Raw genomic sequence first — 18,358 nt, 5'->3', positions numbered from 1 at the left:
ATACTGTTGTTAGATTAGTTGAACCTATGAGAGAAATTTTAAATACCCAATTCACCCCCCCTTGGGAATACGCCAAAGCTAACAGCTATGTATTTAGATATGGATTGTTCTTGGTTATATGCTTTATTTTATGCCTTAATATATATTCTCTGATGCATTTTGAAGGATCTAGGGAGACTATACTGGTTGTCATGTTTGAAATAAATCAGCTAATATCTAATGTAGTTATGATGGCTTATACTACTAGGCATAATGAAATAATTCTTTATCTGGTATAAGCTATTTATTGCATCTAAGCTATAACTCAAAATGATAGGGGGAGCATCTTAAATTAAAATGTCTATCATATTATGCTCACAAAATTTTTAACTTAGATATGTTGTTGAATCAATTGTGGCATATGCTTGAATAAAATGGTTATATTGAAAATTTTTAAGTTGAAATATGTTGTTTTGTCACAGTCAGCTGTGTAGCCATATGATCTTTGTTTTAAATTTCTTGATATCTTTAGGATCGTTATGGTTGAATTTTCTGGTTGTTTTCTTGTATGTGCTTAATTGACAAACCAGAAAATTTGTGCTTGCTTTTTAAATTAAAGTTTCTTTTTCTGCAAGCACACCCCAAGTACTTTTTGCAAATATCAAAGGGGGATATATTTATTATTATATATATATATATATATATATATATATATATATATATCTTATAAAATTGCATAACTGGTTCGGTAACTTCACATAAAAATGCATGCGAACTAGTTAGACTGTGTTTATGCTCAAACCTTCTTTTTGGTATCACGTGTCATGTGCTTTTAACTCAAATCTTCCACAAGTCTTATGATATCTTTCAATTGTAATGGTTTGTAATCGGTGCCACTCCACCCATTAAGTGAGCAGTAGTGGAATCCTTGTGCTAGTGTGGTCAAGGGGGGGGGGGACATAGGCAATTTAGCCGAACCTCGATAACATATTGCATGTATTGTTTACTTTTCCGCACTTTACTTTTATTACACGTGTATGTTTATTTATTGATTGCATAGACTGACCCTAGGTTGTATAATACTACTATTAAACCGATTGACTTAGGCGATAATTTTTAAATACCCAATTCACCCCCCTCTTGGGATTGCCCCAAAGCTAACATATTTTGATTTTAAATTGTACTAATCTGATCTTACTGAGAGAGTTATACTTGTACACAAAGTTGTTTTATGTTTTGTTGTTATTTGACAATTCAGGATTATTGAATCATTGGCTAATGAGAAGGGCTTGATACGGAGAGGTTGTCACTTGGCTTGTAAAGAAGTTGGAAAGGAAAATCCTCATAGCGGTTGCTTAAGGCAAGGACGTAGGCCGCTGGCCGAACCTTGTAAAAAATATGGTCTTCAGCTCTTCTCCCTACTCTCTTTAATTTTCTGCAAACATATAACCTGTGTATATGATTATTTAACACTTGCTAAATATTGAGAGTTGCTGAAATTTCTTACTTTTATCCATATTTGAAATCAACATACTATATTGATTGATTGAAAAATCAAGTTATCAAATTTTGAAGCTCATTAAATTACTAAATTTGTTTCATATTTGAAACCAAGAAACATATTGGTTATTATTATTTGGTTGTTAAGTGGTTTGACAAATTCAGAAGTAATCTTGAATATTGATTTTACTACACTGTTGAAGTTAATCTTGCTCCGTCAACTTAAAGAAAGTTTCAGGTCTTGAAAAATCAAATCTTTGAAAATTATTTATTCTAACTATTCATTGATTAAAAATTCAAATTTTGAATTTTCTAAGATTTTATTCAAATTGATCTTTATCATCTTTCATTCATTAAAGGATTGAACTTGAGTTAGTTGTTGACTTAACTTAAAAGGATTGTTGGTTGTTCTTGCAAGGTTGCAAATCAATATCATTGTAATTGTGTAATTGCTAAATATTAATTCGTTGGGTTAATTCTTAAATCAAGGAATTTGTAGAACAAAAGTTTTAGAGAAATTTTAATAAACCCAATTCCCTCCCCCCTCCCTCTTGAGATTACACCTTACTTCTCAGCATGCATATTGTAAAACTACAATAGTTTTGACTTCTTGTTATTAAAAAAATGCATCTTTGAGAAAATTATATTCAACATCTTCTACCCTTTTCTTTATGTATGCATGTTGGTTTTTATAATTAATGAGTCATTTAGGATAAGAGTAGATAAGATCCCAATGTAGGATTCATAAACATTGCACAAAATTTTAATATGCATTCAAAAGGTCAACCGGTCCCAAAGGCTTGGTCAAACACTCCACTCTTTGTAGATGGTTGACTAGCCATTAAAGCATGGTCAACCGCCTAGTCTAGAAGTTGATAAGCACCCCCCTTTTTTTTTTCGAAAAAAAAAAAAAATTTCTCAAATTTTTGAGTCAATGATTGCTTTAAACACTCACTAAAGTGTGTGACCATATGCTAGATGTTGTTTTGATATGGTTTAAAATGTAATTTTTCTAGTGTCTTTTCTAAAAATAAAAATTCTAAAATAAATGGTCATAATGTGTCTTTAGACGTTGTTTAGAAGGTTTTTAACCCAATTTTTAAGGAATTCCAAGGCACATTTATGCTTCTTCCACACACACACACACACACACAAATCAACTTTTTAAGTTCTTTTAGAAATTTTGTCAATTTTCAAAGTAATCACTTATGAAATAGCTTGAAGGTTGAAAAGTATCTGTCCTCTAAAAATTAAAAGATATCAAGGCTCTACTTTTGCAAAGAATTTTTTAAAAAATAAATGTTTTTAAAATTAAAATATAGATTTTTCACTCAAGATTTCAAGTCATTTTCTAAAATCTCCAAAATATTTTTAATTTAAAATTAAAAATATTTTGAGAATAAATTAAAAATATTTTGAGAAACTACAAGTGGCTTGATCCTATTGTATGTAGACAATCTATTCTCACATAGATGCAAACACACCTTTAAAAAAAATGATTTTATTTATTTATTTATTTTTTTTTTTTTTTTTTGTGTTTGTGTTTGTATTTTCTTCATTTTATGTTTTTGTGTGACAATTATACCAAGTAATGGGGTCTCCATAGGGCTTTGGCCTTTGCATAGATACCACGAAAGCTTGTTAGATGGACTAAGTTAGATGTTTCTTTAAATAAAAATAAAATGGAAGGTTGTCTTCCGCAGATGATCGATTGCCCTTTAGGGAATGGTCGACCGACCTCTGAGGGTAGTTGATCAGTCCTTAATTGCCTCCATTTTTTCATAAAATTTAGATTTAAATTAATTTAAAAAGTTAACATTCTTAAGGGAGAAGCGCACACACACAACGTAGGAGTGGTAACCATTTATAGAATGGGTGCTTTAGGGTGTTAATTCTTTAATTTTATTAAAAAGAATTAAAAAATTTCCTTTCCTATTTGCAATTGTACTTCCGAACCTAAAATTCTTTGAAAAAGAATTTTCTTAACTTTTTTCTTGAACGCAAAAGTTTCTTGCAATAAAAATAAAATAGTAGTTTGTCTCCTATAAGCGATCGATTGCCCTTTAGGGAATGGTTGACCGGCCTAAGGGTAGTCGACGAGTCCCTACTTGCCTCCATTTTTTCATAAAATTTGGATTTAAATTAATTATTTTAAAAAGAATTTATTTAAATGAGAAGCATGCAAACACAATGTAAGAGTGGTAACCATTCATAAAATGGGTATTTTAGGATGTTAATTCTTTAATTTTATTAAAAAGAATTAAAGAATTACCTTTCCTACCCGAACCTAAAACTCTTTGAAAAAAAAATTCCTTTAACAATCAATTGTTTGACTAGCTATACATAACTTATTTTTCAAAATGGACATCAAACTAGTTAACAACAAAGGGCTACACAGATTGTCACTTGGGACATCGGTTATTTATAAACATTTTAGTGCAGAAATATTTTCTTCCATTTCCAACATAGGATGAAATGGAGAGTAGCGGGAGCAATTGCAAGCACTAAGCAGCTGAAGAAAAATTAAATCTTTTCACCGTAGAAGCACTATAAAATTATAATAAATTGTGACAAAGGAATATATTGATAGATAAGCCTACAATTATTTTTCAATATAAAAGTTCATATATAAATATATTATTAATAAATTTGGTTTTTAATTTTTCTAGTTTAGTTTTGGATTAAAAATCAATGTTGAAACCAAAATTGAAAACCGAAAAACCAAATCAAAACTTACTTCCTCGGTGTAATTTTGGACTAATTTTAAGTTTTTTGATAATTTTTATACACCGTCGGAATACTTGATATGATATAGGGTGTGTGTTTATGCGCAGTATTTTAATCAAATATTAAAGAATCACATTTCCTTGCTGTAAGAAGGATTTTGATATATTTACTTGACATTGATTTGATATACCAATGCAAATTTCGCAAGTTGTAAAATTGATAGAAAAATACTATTGGGCTTGTCATTTTCTTGGTTTGTATTTAGTTTAAGTACAACAAAAACTGAATATGTTACTACTGCAAGTTTTTGTGCAACACTTCTTCGGATGATAAATAAGTTAAATAGTTATAGTTTGAAAAATAAAACAATTTCTATGTTATGTGATTATTATAGTGCTATTAGTTTGCCAAATCATCCTACTAAAAAAATTTTAGAACAAAACGCATCGACATTGTGCGCCATTTTTTTTTTAGAAATGTTTCTTATGACTATGTTAAGTTATATTAGCATGAATAATCAATTGGTAAATATTTTTAGGCTCTTTTAGAAAATCAATTAACTAAGGATCGTGTAGAACTTGGAACAAGTACTCAAAATCAAAATCATTTTTCAAAAAGTTCACTCCATTGCATTTGCGAAGATTATTTTCAAAGTCTTACGTAAATTTGGAGGGAGGTTATTTTGAACAATCAGTTGTCTCAGGAATATATATATGCATGCCTAGGAACAACCAACATTGCACCAAGGTTCGATCTTGGATGAAGGATTTAATCACGTTTTGGAGATGGCAATAATCTTCAGTGTTACGCCCATAGTCGAAACAAAATTGACAATAGTGGTCCATAAATTTTTCAAAGCTTTGTTGGCCAACAAACTTCTGGCATCATTCAAGACATCATAATTTGTCCTCACTCCTTAAGAAGTGCTATGAAAATATCACTTTTCTTGTTCCTTTCAAGTTACTTCGATTCTAGCTCTTTCTATTTTTCTTGTTTCCTGCTCCAAACCCCTACGAGCCTACTCTATATTCTTGATGTTACAATTGTCCTTTGCTTTCTTTAGGAGTTTAGAGAGGGTTGTTGGCAATTTCTTCAACTAGTCAAAGCTGAATTTGGAGGGGGTTAGTTCGTATATTAGCATAGTGACCACCACCCCTTGCTTTTAAGTTCGGAACCTTAAATGCCTCAAAATTGAAGCACTTGTGGTACTCTAGGCGATATTCTATAGGCTTTCACTGTACTTCTATGAAACTGAAGGAGGTATTTGTCGTGCAATTGGCTACTTGCAAAGTGATACATGAACTGGGCACTAAAATTCTTAAAGTTGGCAATGGATCTCATTTTGAGGCCGCAGTACCATGTTTTCTAGCTCATTTCTTCAATGTAGTGGTGAAAGCATGACGCTTTATCGGACTCGAGGCGCCATGTAGCACCACAATGGCCTAAAAGGTCTCTAAGTAGTCGACAAGTTCCATGGTACCATCTTACAGCTCAATGAACTATTCACTTTTATTTTCCTAATCAGATTCCTAGGCTAGCTATTTGACAACTCCTTCTTGTAGTGGATTGATGGGTGTGACTAACGAGCCATTGAGGGGTTACTTCTTCATGAGGCAAAGAATATAAGGACCCCTAAGCTACCTCTCTTCCTATCTTTAAAGGTCATGCTTAAGTTGGGCTTGGACGATCTTCACCAATGTTTTCATATGGCTTGAAATTGTCCTCGTATGAAGAGTGTGCCCTGGTAGAGTTTGGGGCGTCAGCTCCTCCTCCTAAGGAGGGTTAACAAGGTTAAAGAACACTACTATGTGGTCTTGACTTACTTCTTTGCTAGCTTTCGACTTTTTATATGGTGGGTGTCTATTCGGCTTTCTTACTATTTCCCACAAATGGTACCAAATTGTCGGTTTAAAAATGAATCTAAAACGTCAACAAATGACGCCTAACGCTATGACTTTTGAAGAGTCACTCTAATGCTTTTCAAGTAGCCTATTATATCCATAAAAAAAAAAAAAAAAATCGGGTTATTGGAGTAGGGGTTTTTTATAAATAAAAATAAAACTAAAAAATAAAATTTATTTGATGCTTAAATTAGTAGGATAATCAATAAAAGTTATTGGAGATCAGTGTTCATACACCTCGCCTTTTTCTTTCCTTCCCTGTATATGTATAAAAGGATCTTACCTATTTTCCTATAGAGGATCCCAAGCTTGTTTTCAAGTCCAACAAGACGTTCATCCTTCCCTGCACACGAGTAATCATCATACCCATCTCCTGCATGTGTGCCCATATGGGAGCCTTGATTTCCTTCCTAAAAGGCAACATCCATCTTAAAGGCTGCACCCCACATGAGCACCCCCTAGTATTTTTACCCTCATTGGGAAAACAAAAGAACACACAAAACTCTTTAGGCCATTTGAAAATATTTGTAAATTAGACCCTTTTCTAATGGATTATTTATTTACTTGTACTTACCTGTCAGCTATAAAATAATAAAAATATTTATTTTACACAAATCCAAATATAAGGTCTAAATTCCATACAAAGTCAATGTTTTTGTTAATGTGTTCAGCCAAAATAGGCATAATCATGTTATGTTTTTAGGAAGTCAAGTTTTTTCAATTTGTGAAATCAAAGTATTTAGCATTTAAATAGAAAAACCAACCATGCACTGCAGAACAGTGTAATGTGAAACTTAACCACAAGCTCGTCCATGGCAGTTGTCCTCTAATCGAAGAGGCCCAGGAAATGTTAATGGTACATAAGAGTCCACTAGCACAGGCAATGCACTTTATGCACAATAGAATAAAGTAATAGAGGAAAGAATGCATGGGAAGGGTAAGTCCAGGAATGTAGGATTGACATACTTTGACAGCCCCAACGGTGCTTACCTGATGCAGATGATCCTCCACACAAAATCAACAATATGTAGACCATGCAAAAGAAACTCAGCTATGTAGGATTTCATGACCATCGCTTTTGATGCAGTTTCGAAATTGTCAGGTCTGCCCCTCCAAACCCATCCATTACAGCACTAGCTGAAGGAAACTCAGCTCTAGATGTTGAACTACAATATATAAAGGTAAAGGAATCAACAATGCACTAAGATGTACCTGATCTCCACAGGAATCAAACAAGAAAGAATAACATCAGACTTGTAACTCAATTTAAAACTTCCAGTTTGAATTTCCAAACTTTTTGCAACTTCAAAGCTCAGCAGATGCATGCAAATTTGTCATGTGTATACTTCCTCGTACTTCAAAAATGCAAATTCAAACTTTTGACAATCTTCTGGACTGATGTTTAACAATATATACTCCCTCATTTTACCCAACATTGCTATATACTAACGAATTATAAGAAATCCCTTCAATCATTTTTATTGGTTACCAATAACTAAGGAGTCCTTATCGTTTTTAAAATTGTGATGATATCCGTTACAGCAAAATTCAGCGACAATATATACTGACATCTGAATCTAGTTTGCTTCATCTAGTGACCGGAGGACTTATCATTTTTAAACTTGTGTGATTGTGTATGGGAAGTTATGAGGCTATGTACTCTCCCTCCATCCTGCTTTCTCTGCAAGAACTATAGTTCCCATGATTATATGAGCTGTAGTGATGTAACGGCAGGAGCAGAGAGAGAAAAAGAAAGAAAAAGGCTAGCAAGGGATACCAAAACTCACAGGCACACGAAACTTGCTTAACCTGCTAAAAAAACAAAAGAAACTAAATAAAGTAACAACGATTCCCTGCCCAAACAAGAAAAAAAAAAAAGAGGGGGGGGGGGGGAAGGAAGAAAAACTGAAAGTAAAATTTTTTAAAAGTATACAGCCACAATGCACAAGGTTCCTATTCCATATTGCGCTCTAGGGAGCATGATGTACGCAACCTTACCTCCACATTTATAAAGGCCGTTTCTGTTCTGTAACTTTTAGATTTGGGTGATGCCCTGACTACTGGGTCAAGACTTGCTCTCTACCAAAAGTTGTTTATTTTTCTTTTCCCAAAATCCATAATTTCTAAATGTGGTCTTTTGAGCCTAAGATTACATCTTCCATGCAGTCATTGTGCCCATTGCAACTAATTGAAGCTCTTAATATATATGCATCCTTGATTTCCACTGGTACTAATTCCTGCCGAGACTGATTCATTACTAGCTAATTTTTTATCTATGCTACATTATAGAAATTTCACATGCTCGTATATGCTTAGGATCTTCCAGATTTGATTTCCCAATCACCTTCTACTTAAAATAGTAAAAAGAAAAAAAAGAGTAATTACATTTATTGGCATCAAAATTTCTACTCTAAACACATTAAATTTGAATTTATATTTTTGAAACCTGTTTGTACTCGAGAAATAAAATAGATCACATAAACTTGAATGAGACATCACATATTCGCAATTATGGTATTTGGCAACAAGTGTGTACCTGCTACGGACAACAATACATGGCATCCCTACTCGTTGAGCTCCAGCCAGTCCTGATTGGCTTCCTGCAATAAGCACACAGTTGAATACAGGTACCTCTGCAAGTTCTGCTCCAGCACGCAGTGCAGCCACAATCTTCTGTGAGCTAGATAGCCATAAAATTACCAGATTAAACCAAGGTAGTTCACACATTAATTTGATTTGATAACTGTTATGTTTTATAATGGAGCATTTGACTAATATCGTATTATTACAAATGCCACCTAATGCTATGACATGCTGAGACAGACATGATTGACATACATTCTTGCACATGACCCTTGTAACAAATTAGTAATGCAAACAATAGTTCAGATTAAAGAAATTTTATACCTCATGTCAATTACATAAGGCTGGGAAATAAAATTTCAAGTTACCAAATGGATTTGTGTTTATAGAAAAAATTTCTCTTAAAAAAAATATAACGTTAACAAAAACAGAAAGCATTTTATGGGCTATTATTGTAGTTTTAATTTTGGGGTCAAGTAGGGTAAGTACTAGAGATCTAGGTTGCTTTGGTTTATTATTTTTGGCAAGTGTAAATAAATGGGCTTATTATTTTAACTTTTAAATTATGCAAGATGCTATATTCTATTAGTATTACATGCTTGTATTAAGGCATCATTATTGATTAATATGTTTCTGAATCTAATTTAGGCTATTTTCTGAATCCCCCATTTCTCTATGGTGCCCTGCCCTCTCCCGAGGTAACTATAGCAGTCATGGATGGAATTCAAAAAATGATGACCAAGTTGGTGCCTGATATACATATTTGAATTCGAACAATCAGGTATTGAATGTTCAATTATAATTTGTATAAATAGAATGACTTACGATTTAAAGTTTAAACTACATAGTAATATAATATGCTATAATATATATCTAATTAATTAATTATAAATCACACAATCATCCATCTGCAGTTATTGCTATATCAGGATAGGCATAAGAAAAGAGAGATGGAACTCCATTGGTATAAAGAGCAGTGAAACAAACAAATTCTGGTAATTTAATGATATTTAATAATTATTCTTATTCTATAATTTCTATATTCAAATTTTACTTTTCAAAACTTCCACAACATTGACATATGTTTTCTTCAATTATTCAATCTCATGTGTACTCCCGATCTTTAAAGAATAACAATGGAGTTCTTAGCCAAACTACACCTGCTTCAAACTGTGAGCGCAATTGGAGCACCTTTAGCCACATTCACACGAAAACAAGGAAAAGGTTGAAGTACATAAGATTACAAACATGTGGTATAGTTGAGGCAAACAATGAGGAGAAAGTTTAGGCTAACAATGAGGAGAAGTCAACAGGAAATAAAAAATAGTTACAACCCTATCAACTCAGATTATTTTTGAAGAAGATGATCCTTTGAGTCCTAATTAGAGGACAATGAAACACCATTACTCAAAAGTCAAGATACCTCAAATTGGTCAGATGAAGAAGTCGTTGGTACTATTGAAGCAGGTGATTGGCCAACAATAAATGTGCAAGGTTCAAAGTCAAGCTATGAACATACACAAAACAGTGATGATAATATAGGTGTAAGCCCACCACGTGATGATGATGATGTTGGTGGTGGTGCTAGTGTTGCTAGGGGTGATGGTGGTGAAGGTCAAATCGAGGCTATGGGTATGCACAAGGACTTCATTTACAGGGGACAGATATCATTCTGGTCATTATGGATTACAAGATATGCCTAAAAATTATGATTTTGGTATTTCTCCTCAATTCCAATCTTTACAACATTGGAGTGCAACTAGTGGTGGCCTAGTAGGAGTCGTGCAACACAACCTAGAAGAAGTCGCCACCATTGAGATCATGACTCAACTGAAGATTCATATCATACAATACATAGTTTGGAGATTTTGGTTTACATGATCATCACAATCATACGTCTCATAATAGCAATTACTATCCAATGTATCACCTTTACCACCTTAGAATTATAATCCATATCATCCATATCCTTTTGAACCTTATCCTAGTGGGTCTAGTGAGTCATCTTCTAGTCACTAGCTACAGCCAACCCTAGCCCCAACCTATGGATATAAATATGACCAAGGATATGGTCAAGGAGGAGATTATGCGCACTTCCTTTATCAGTTGGATTTTTTCCACATATAGATTTTTAAGATGTGTGGTGGGATGATGTGAACATGGGTTTATTTAATTATGTATCTCCACAAGGGTGGAGAGATGATTCCCAATCTCAAACCCAAGGCGACACTAGAGATGGAGACTATGAAGAGCCTCCATGTCAATCTGTATTATGGTAACTTGTATTATAAGTATTGATTTATGAATTACATGTATATGTATATTCACTCATTTTCTCTCTAGTTAATTGGTTGTCGATTTCAATTACATTTCTATGATTTTAGTCATTAAAATAGTGAAAAGTACTAAACAAATTCAAATTTTTCTATAAACAGCACACTGAAATTAAAATAAAAACCATGTTGCCTATATTAAACATGTTTGTAGGCTAAAGCAGTCAAAATTCATTAAAAATCATGTTTCAAAAGGATTCCATGCTTATTCTTCAATTTTAGCAAGGTTATACAATCATGTAAAATATTCACAAACGTTGTCACTGCTTCCCGTCACATAATCATGCATTCTGGAAAATTTAGAGCAACATTACCAACAACCATGATTTAAAACCATGCATTTTAGACAATTTAGAGCAATATCTTTCAAATGCAAATTCTTATTATTGTGGTAGAAGTTATTGTAGGTCTATGCCACATTTCCAACTTCCACTAAAACTAGTGTGCCATTTGGTCTACATCGCAAGTACCCAATCCATCTTAGCAACACTTCCTGCATCTTATCTTCTATAAGTGCTGCATGGATATGTTCATTCCTTCATCTTTTAGAGTTATATCATTCATCCATGAGGCCATTAAACTGACAAATTTTTTTTTTTTCATTTTTAGCTGCATTTTACGATCACACAAAACACTAGAAGCACATTTCTATTTAATCGAACTTGTTTTAACTCAATGTAGCACTTCACCTTTATTTTCCCCTCAACATCCATAATTGATCAAATATGATTCTCTATTAGCATCTCAAATTTCTTGACCATCAAGTTTAATATTTTCTCCATTATTCCTCTAAGAAGAGTTTCTCTACAATACACTATCTTACTTCTACTCAAGACTTTTGATTCTAAAGCTTCTCCCCAAAACTCAATGTTAGATTCTACTCGACCTCTAGTTTCATCATGCCTCATTTTGGATATGCCTAATGAGTTCATTCGTAGCTAAAACAAAAATATCAAGACTTGAGGCACACCCATAATGTACATAGATAGCAAGAAGAAATTCACTAAACTCTCCATGTGTAGCCATTAGTCCATCATATACTTCCTTATCTATGTAACTACTACCTACTCCTTTCAATTTGAGAACTCACTATAGATGTCGACTTTTGACTTTTATTGTGTTCACTCTTAAAGGCTATTAAGCATTCTCTCTTCTTAAAGCACATACTCTTTGTTACAGAATCACATGACATAACAAACATGAAGATCAATTCATTGGACATGCTTTTTTCTTTATATCCATGAATTTTTTCGTAACCTTTATTATCCTTTCGTAAGTAACCATTCAGATCACCACTATGAATTTTCTTATTCCCCAATACAATTGTGTAATATTATCCATATCTTTCAAAATTTCATTTTATGGTTTTCCGCTAAACCTACTTTAGGAGCATAATGACATTGCTTATCTCTCATCCAAAGACCATTTTACTTTTCGTAAGTCTATTCCTAGCTGTGGTAACATCGACAATAATACAACGCAAGTGCCTAGGACACTGTCGCCTCAATTGTGGCCAGAAAATATGTGGGAAACGAGTTTCCTATTTGTAATTTTAATGGTGCCATCACTAACCTTTTTACTTAATCCAAGGTGAGGCCAAATCATCTAATTACAAACAATTTAAATGAAATTCTAACTCAAGCCTAGGTTCATTAAAAATAAAAGAATTTGGTATGCATAACATGAGCAAGGTTCAAACAACGATTACAAATGAAGAAAGTATTAGTGCTCTCATCCATTCTAGGAACAGTGCCAATTAACCATGTAGTTAAGTGGTCCTTATAATTGATTTTATCCCTTTTACATCAACATGAAGTCACTTGTCACATATGCAAAGATTCTCTCAACCCAAGAATCCCTAGAAAAGACACCCTCTTCGGGTATCATAATAACATTGATTGTAAGAACTATTCATTGTTGGTAATTTCAAAAATGAGATCACATTTATTTTTATTTTTTTTTTCTTTTAAACAGAGAGAGAAATATGCAGGACATTTAATATTCCAGATCATTAACACAAAACCTGAAAGTCCCAAACAAATTCAAGGATTCATGTTTCTTCAGCCCTAAGATCATGATGAAGCAATAAAGATTTTATGGATTGAAAAATCTTGTTTCTTCAATATTCTTAGATTTTGAATCTTGAATTTAAATTGAAGAATTCTTGTAATCTCTCGTTGCTTAAAGATTTTCGTTAGCAACATCAAAATTTCCTGCAGCAAGGCTTACATACTGTAGTATTTTTCAAGTAGTTGTCGTAACCCTTTTAGTTTCAGTCACCGATGAGATCTTCTCCTCTCTTGCTATTTCTTTTCTTATTACTATAATTAAAAAAAAATTTCAAATAGTTGCTTAGTAATGGAGATTTTGTGTTTATGATTTTTAGGCTTAATATATGCATTTTTTTTGTTTTTCTTTTTTTCAATTTCAAATTTTGGAATAAAAAAAAAATTATTCAAAAAAGTGCTATTGCATGATTTTTTAATTGTAGACTAGCTTGATTCACAATCTAAATTGTACAACAACAACAACAAAACCAAGACTTAAGACCCACTAGGTGGGGTCGGCTATATGAATCATTTTCTGCCAAGCAATGCGATCAAAGATCATTTCTTTAGATAGAATCAGGGCTATTAAATCCTTACTATCTCCTTCCAAGTTATTTTACGTCTACCCCTACCCCTACCCCTTCTACTGCCCCCTACAGTAACTAACTCACTCTTCCTCACTAGCGCACTATGTGACCTACGTTGTAAGTGTCCATATCATCAGAGTCGTCCCTCCTTTATCTTATCTTCTATAGGAGCTACATCTAACTTACCGTGAATATGTTCATTCTTTAATTTATCTTTCAGTGTTTTACCACTCATCCATCTAAGCATTCTCTTCTCAGCAACTACTTTTTGGATATTTGGTTTCATTGTCGCCCAACATTCTGATCCATATAGCATAGCTGGTCTTATAGCCATCCTATAAAACTTTCCTTTTAATTTTAAGGGTATTCTACGATCACAAAGTACACTTTAAGCATTTCTCCATTTTACCCAACCTGCTTTAACTCTATGCATTACATCATCTTCAATTTCTCCTTCACCTTGCATAATAGATCTAAGGTATCAAAATCTACAAGTGAAATTTATTTCTACATCATCAAGTTTAACTTTGTTTCCAATATTCCTCCTACCATTACTGAAATTACATTTCATATATTCTGTCTTATTTCTACTTATCCTAAAGCCTTTAGATTCCAAAACTTCTCTCCATAATTCTAACTTAGCCTCTACTCCGCCCCTAATTTCATCAATTAATACAATATCATCTGCAAATAACATACACCTTGGAACCTAATTTTGAATACTCTTAGTTAGTTGGTCCATCACTAAAGCAAATTAAAAAAAAGGCTCAAAACAGATCCTTGATATACACTTATGGTGATTGGAAATTCTATAGTTTCTCCATCTATAGTCCTTACGCCAGTTATTACTCCATCGTATATATCCTTAATGACATCAGTATACCTACTGCATACACTCTTTTTTCCTAAAACACACCATAGAACTTCCCTAGGTATCCTATCATATGCTTTCTCTAGGTTAATAAATAACAAATACAAGTCCCTTTTGTTTCCCTAAACTTTCTATTAACCTTCTTAAAAGATATATAGTTTGTGTGGTAGATCTCTCAGGCATAAAACCAAATTAATTTTCTGAGACCTTCTTTTCTAACTTTAATCTTTGTTTAACCACCATTTCCCATAGTTTCATCGTATGACTCATAAGTTTAATTTCACAATAGTTATTACAATTTTGAATATGTCCTTTATTTTTGTATAAAGGTACTAAAGTGCTTTTCCTCCATTCATCTGGCATTTTCTTAGTTTTTATAATTGTATTAAATAAATTAGTTAACCATATAATTCCGTTATCATGTAAGCATTTCCAAACTTCAATTGGGATGTTATCCAGTGCTATAGCTTTTCCATTTTTCATCTTTTTTAGTGCAAGCTTAACTTCATTCACTCAAATTTTGCGAATAAGTATCATATTTTTAGTTTTTTCCTCATTTGTCAAATCTAAGTTTAAGCCTTCTATTTGTTTTTCATTAAACAACTTACTAAAGTAACTTTGCCATCTTTCTTTAATGTCTTTGTCCTTAACCAAGAAAAATCATCCTTGCTTTTTATACATTTACATTTCCTAAGTCCATATTCTTCCTTTCTCTAGCTTTAGCAAGTTTAAATATATCTCTTTCCCCTTCTTTTGTATCTAATCTATTATACAAACTAGTGTTTTAAAAGGCATTCGTAAGCTTGAGGCGTTTTGAGCTTAAAACGCCCTAAGCTGTAATTGGAAAGGCGTAAAGCCTCAAATGTGTATGCCTCGGGAGAGAAGGCGTACGCCTCAAGGAAAAAAACTCCCATTTTACGCCTCAATTTGGAAGGCGTATGCATTTTCTGGATGACTTGATTTAAAATATAAATAAAAAAAAGGAACAAGCACAGAACCTCTCGTCAAAACCCACTTGACGAAGCTTCTTTCCTCCCTCTCTCGACGAAGTTTCTATAGCTCTACGACGATTCCTCTAGCTACTTCTCCCTCCCTAACGACTTGACGAAGCTTCCGCAGCTCTCTGGCGATTCCTCCAGCTCCTTTTCCTTCTCTAACGACTCAACGAAGCTTCCATAGCTCTCCGAAAATCCCTTCAGCTCCTCCCTCTCCGACAACTCAACAAAGCTTCGGTAGCTCCGACGATTCCTCCAGCTCCTTCTCCCTCTCCGACGACTCGATGAATGCTTCCAACGATTCCTCCAAGCTTCTCGTCCCTCTCCGAAGACTTGAAGACTGCTTCTGACGATTCCTCCAAGCTTCTCGTCTCTCTCCGACAAGTCAAGGATCCCTTCCAAGCTTTGATCTGCCTCCGATGACTCCTTCGAACCTCTCGTCTCTCTGCAACTACCTTCTAGAACCTCTCTACTTCGAGATTTCATTCAAGTCTGAGGTCTTTGCTCGAGCATTCAACTTGCACTCTCTCCACTCTCTAGTGTTGTTTGTAGCAGGCTCCCACGAGTCTCTTTACCACTGTCTCTATCTCTAAAATAGAAGGTAGCTGCAACGCTCTTGGTTTGTTTCAGATTTCAATTTTCAATTTTAATTTCCTGCAGCAGCTGCTGATTGTTCCTGTTCAATAAACAAAAACATGTTTGAAGGTGATTCAAAGGGGTATAAAAATGATGTTGTTTGGAAATACATAAAAGAAGTTGATGGAGAAAAAATATTTTAGATGTAAATTTGTGATCAAACTTGCAGTGGGACTGTCACGAGATTTAAACATCATTTGGCAAGTACAAGGAAGGGAATGAAACCTTGCCCAAAAGCTCCTCAAAACGTTAGAGATAAGTGCAAGATTGCTCTTGAAAATTTCCAAGAAAAGAAGGGTAAAAGAAATGAACTTCATGAAGAGATTGGGATGGGTCTAGGATGAGGGGCTCAGAGTGGTATGTCTCCATTAGTTGGAGATATTGAGTAGCGGAATAGTGGGACTGGCCTAAATCCTAGGGCTAGAGGTCCAATGGATAAGTTTTCATTTTCACAAACCAAACAATCCACTCTAAACTCAAAATGGAAGAAGGAAGAAAGAAATGAAGTGTCTAGGAAAGTTGGCCTTTGTGTGTTCAACAATGCTCTACCATTTAATTTGATGGATGACGTATATTGGCATGTTATGGTGGATGGTATTACTAATTACAGGCTAGGTTTCAAGCCTCCATCTATGCAAGAGATGAGGAAATGGATCCTTAAAGATGAAGTGAAAGACATCGATGGCAAGTTAAAAGACCACAAAAAAACTTGGAAGGAATATGGGTGTTCTATCATGGTTGATGGATGGATTGATGGGTGTTCAAGGGTCTTGATTAATTTCCTTGTGAATAGTCTTGCTAGTACATGGTTTTTAAAATACATTGATGCTTCTGATTCTATAAAAAATGGTGATTTGATGTTTAAGTATATGGAAGAGGTGGTTGAGGAAGTTGGTGAGGAGAATGTTGTGCAGGTGATAACTGATAATGCAAAGAACATGATAAATGGTGGAAAAAATCTTATGGAAAAGAGGGAGAAGCTCTATTGGACTCCATGTGCTGCACATTGTTTGGATCTCATGTTGGAAGATATTGCAAAATTGAGGATCCATGCAACCACAATCCTAAAGGCTAAGCAAGTTGTGAAATTTATTTATAATCATTCCTATGTACTTGCAATGATGAGGAAGCATTTCACCAACAACAAAGAACTCATCCGCCCTGCAGTGACATGCTTTGCTACTGCATTTTTGACACTTCAAAGCATTTACAAACAAAAGCAAGGCCTTCAATCTATGTTCTCTTCAGAGATGTGGTGCACTTCTACATATGCAAAAAAACATGAAGGTATAAGGACTCGCTCAATAGTTTTATTTGACGAACATTTTTGGCCTCACGTAGCTTATGTTATCAAGAGTGTTGTCTGTTTTGTGTGTGTTATGAGGGAAGTTGATTATGAGGAAAGACCAGCCATGGGGTTTCTTTATGAGTTGATGGATTCAGGGATGGAATAAATTGCTGCAAATTTTTCTATAAATTCCAAGAAGTATGGACCCATTGGGAGAAAAATAGATGATAGATGGACTCCACAACTTCATCACCCTTTACATGCTGCAAGATATTATTTAAATCCCCAGTTGCGTTAAAAGGAGAACTTCTCTGATTGTGAAGAAGTGAAGAAATGACTATTTGAATGCATGGATAGAATGTTGAGATATGAGGAGAGGCTGGCTACAGACATCCAATTGGATTTGTTTGAAAATGCACGAGGGGATTTTGGGACTTGAGTGGTTGTTGACTCTAGAAAGTTAAGAAGCTTGGGTAAAAATAATAATTCAGTAAAAATTAGTTAATTAGTAGTACTCCATCCTTGTTTCTTCTTATAACTTGGAACTTAAACATGTTTTTTTTCGTTTGTAGCTGATTGGTGGAAGCGTTTTGGGACAAAGACCCCATAATTGACAAAGTTTGCTATTCGTGTTCTTAGACTGACATGTAGTGCTAGTGGATGTGAAAGGAATTGCAGCACATTTGAGCAAGTTCCTAGTTCTTACAAATGCCATGTTATTATCGTTTCACTCAAATATGAAAAGATCTCCTAATATCTAAAAAATTAAATGGATTAAACTCAATTGTAGATTCATACGAAAAAGAGGAATAGGTTAGAGCACAAGAGATTGAATGCTCTAGTTTACGTGAATACAACACCAAACTGAGGGAGAGAGCTCTAAGAAGAATACAAAATTATGATCTAATAT

General features: G+C 33.9%; 1 protein-coding gene across 4 annotated transcripts in view; it reads right to left on the bottom strand.

The window, feature by feature from the left end:
• Window positions 1-6,749: 6,749 nt before the first annotated feature.
• LOC131160220 (uncharacterized) overlaps window positions 6,750-18,358 on the bottom strand; it is a 101,881-nt gene continuing 90,272 nt past the window's right edge. For all 4 annotated transcript variants that reach the window (XM_058115651.1, XM_058115652.1, XM_058115654.1 and 1 more), the window contains 2 exons: window positions 8,644-8,787; window positions 6,750-7,273 (listed from right to left, as the gene is read on the bottom strand). In XM_058115651.1, the coding sequence (XP_057971634.1) occupies window positions 7,171-7,273; window positions 8,644-8,787 (247 nt within the window). In that variant the 3' untranslated portion in view covers window positions 6,750-7,170. The remainder of the gene's footprint in view (window positions 7,274-8,643; window positions 8,788-18,358) is intronic.

The sequence above is a fragment of the Malania oleifera genome, chromosome 7 (assembly GCF_029873635.1).
Source record: "Malania oleifera isolate guangnan ecotype guangnan chromosome 7, ASM2987363v1, whole genome shotgun sequence".
Taxonomy (NCBI): domain Eukaryota; kingdom Viridiplantae; phylum Streptophyta; class Magnoliopsida; order Santalales; family Ximeniaceae; genus Malania; species Malania oleifera.
Note: the sequence above shows the minus strand (reverse complement) of the source record. Positions and strands in the feature narration are given on the sequence as shown.